Raw genomic sequence first — 3010 nt, 5'->3', positions numbered from 1 at the left:
AAACAGTGTTTTGTGTACATCTGCCAACTTGTACATGCTTGCAGCCTTGTGTGCACGTATTGTGTGTGTGTGTGTGTGTGTGTGTGTGTGTGTGTGTGTGTGTGTGTGTGTGTGTGTGTGTGTGTGTGTGTGTGTGTGTGTGTGTGTGCAGACATCTGTTTATATCATATGGCTGCTTGGTTGGCCAGCTAGTACCAGCCCAGTTGGAACACATAATATGACGAAGCGGGACGCCACCGATTTCCTCAGCAGCAATTAACACGTCTGCTTCCTCAACAGACACACAGCAGGTCTGTCTGTCTGTCTGCCCCTCCGTCTGTCCGTCTGTTCATCTCTCCGTCTGTCTGTCCGTCTGTATGTCCGTCTGTCTGTCTGTCTGTCTGTCTGTCTGTCTGTCTGTCTGTCTGTCCGTCTGTATGTATGTCCGTCTGTTCGTCTGTCTGTATGTCACAGAGCAAAGGAAAGGGCAAGCTGTCTGGAGCAGGAAAAAGCAAAAACTGGTGCCAGAGCAAAGTCAGGCGTTCTGGCTAAAAGAATAGAGAGACAGAAAGTAAGTTGTGATTGTTTGTCCTGTTTCCAGCAGTAAAGCAAATTATATTTTTGAGTTACATCTGGGTGAAGACAGTCATTATGATTGTCTACAAACATAAGAGAGAAGCAATGCTTTCCCGCCCATAACTTTTTCTCTTTCATTCCAACTTCAGTTGTCTTAAATCCATTGAGCATTTTAATAAAGACAGAAGCACTGCTTGTAATAGACTGATGCATGATAAATACCTGAAAGTCCTGGTGGTCCATTCTTTCCCAGTTTCCCCTCCTCTCCCACCTCTCCAATCGCACCTTGGTCTCCTATATTAGGAGAAGAGAGTATTTTAAGAGTGATATGGAGGAAATGTATGGAGAATATGGAGAAAATGTATCCCATCATGCACAGTTTTAAGGCAGTGTGCCTAACTGGATTGCTTCCAGAGTGGCATGGAATACATCGGCATATTCCCAATTTCCCACTCACTGCTGGTTTGGATGGAAATTAAAGCCATTGCAGTATGATGATACAACTTCATCAAAAATAACTATTGGCAAAAAAACAATACAGCACAGCACAGCAGTCTGTTGAGTGATTATTTGTTACACGTTTCAGTGTAAGCCCAGTTGTTGGTTTGGATGCAAGTCCTATTGTAAGGTTCAACATCAACCAATGATGTTTAGAAATATTTTTTGACTCTTCATTTTTGTCCAAGCCAATATCTTTTATAAAGCACTTAATCATTCAAAGTATTAGGGACACAACATATTTCTTGGAGTTAAAATCACATAAGAGAAATATCTCTGGTGGGTCCACTGCTCAAAGAGCTCTTGGCGAGAAATCTTGGGAGGTTTCAGAGTGTCTATTAGAGCTGGAATGATGCACTAGTTGTTGATGCCAACAGCAATTTATGTCTTGTGCTAGGCTTTGAAATAAAGTAAAGGATTGTAATCGAACACCTCCATTAGACTTGAGGAGTACTTAGGAAAAATAGATTATTCAAATCCGAAGGCTGTGTGGAAGTTTTAAAGTAACCTATATTTTTAGCAATTTCATACAATTTCATGCAATTTCTGACTACAAACAATGATTTCCTTTGGTGGACTACATGGCTCACTTCATTCTGGGAAGCAAGAGGCTTTCCATGTGTCAGAAATGTTCAGATTTGTGTAAGAAAGCAATAGAATCACTTTTTTCACAAGTAAGAGAGTTAATTCAAAGTGTCTAACTTCATAAAGACACTTTTTATGTCTCAAAAAAATAAAATCCCTGTACTTCTATTTAAAAATGCCAGAGTCAAAATAACAGTAAATGCAATAAAAGTAGGTTTGTTGGAAATGTTTTGGGGGCGTGAAACATCCAATGAAATGTGCAGACGTGAGGATACACACATTTAGAGGCTGACTGTGGTCAGCAGTATATCTCGGATGAGTCTTGAACAAATAATCAGTTCAGTTTAGTGGCAGCTGTCTAAATACACACCGTCACAATGGGACTTTCTTTTGATACAGAAAATTCTGTGGAAACTTGTCAAAATGTACACTCACTTCCCAGTGGCTAGCAGAGTGAGTGTGCATGTTGACTGCTGAAGTAACTTCTCCCTAATTTGCGTAAAAAGAAGAATTAAAAGCCATGTTTTTCAGTAATATGAATGAAGCTGAAAAACTGTTGCTCGGCCTAAGTGTGTATTTTATTAGGTCTGTCTGTCTGAATCAGCAGGGGATCAAGCTACTGGATGTCGTAAAATGAAAAGCACACACGGAGGCATTCCCTCCAAAAAGACGACGGGGTAGCAGACTGCAAGCTAATAAACTACAGGACATTACATGCTTGCTACCTTTGTCATTAGCTCTGTTAACCCCGAAGCAAAATAGGGGTGTCTCCTCAGAATTTTCCATTTTACACAAATACTGTTTTGGCCATCCACATTATTAGATATAACACATACATTTACTGTTGAGCCATGAACCTCCAAATGTCTAATTTCCAACAGTACAAAAACATGTTGTTTAAAAACTGCAATGTCAGGTTCAAACACACACACACACACACACACACACACACACACACACACACACACACACACACACACACACACACACACACACACACACACACACACTTACCTTTCGCTCCAGGTAGCAGGGCATTGGTGCAGACTTCTGTAGAGGTAGAGATGTAGTTAAACACGGCTGCAAACACACAGAGTGCCAACATTCCCATTATATTCCAATCATCCCCAACCACTGAAGAAAATCCTGTTTTTTTGTTGTGTACGATGTTACAAGTGCCAAAGTATTGTCTGTGTAAAGTATCTCATGCACCCGAATCCACAGATCGACTGAGTTTTTCACTGTGAGACCGGAGGATCAGTGCAGCACTAATGAGCAAAGACACACACACACACACACACACACACACACACACACACACACACACACACACACACACTCACACACACACACACACACACACACACACTTG

General features: G+C 41.1%; 1 protein-coding gene across 1 annotated transcript in view; it reads right to left on the bottom strand.

Moving 5' to 3' along the window:
* colec10 (collectin sub-family member 10 (C-type lectin)) overlaps nucleotides 1-2820 on the bottom strand; it is an 8816-nt gene extending 5996 nt beyond the window's left edge. The window contains exons 1-2 of the mRNA XM_010766154.1: nucleotides 2653-2820; nucleotides 778-849 (exon numbers count right to left, since the gene is read on the bottom strand). Of these exons, the coding sequence (XP_010764456.1) occupies nucleotides 778-849; nucleotides 2653-2749 (169 nt within the window). The 5' untranslated portion in view covers nucleotides 2750-2820. The remainder of the gene's footprint in view (nucleotides 1-777; nucleotides 850-2652) is intronic.
* Nucleotides 2821-3010: the final 190 nt, after the last annotated feature.

The sequence above is a fragment of the Notothenia coriiceps genome, unplaced genomic scaffold, assembly GCF_000735185.1.
Source record: "Notothenia coriiceps isolate Sejong01 unplaced genomic scaffold, NC01 NC01_scaffold00003129, whole genome shotgun sequence".
Lineage (NCBI taxonomy): Eukaryota > Metazoa > Chordata > Actinopteri > Perciformes > Nototheniidae > Notothenia > Notothenia coriiceps.
Note: the sequence above shows the minus strand (reverse complement) of the source record. Positions and strands in the feature narration are given on the sequence as shown.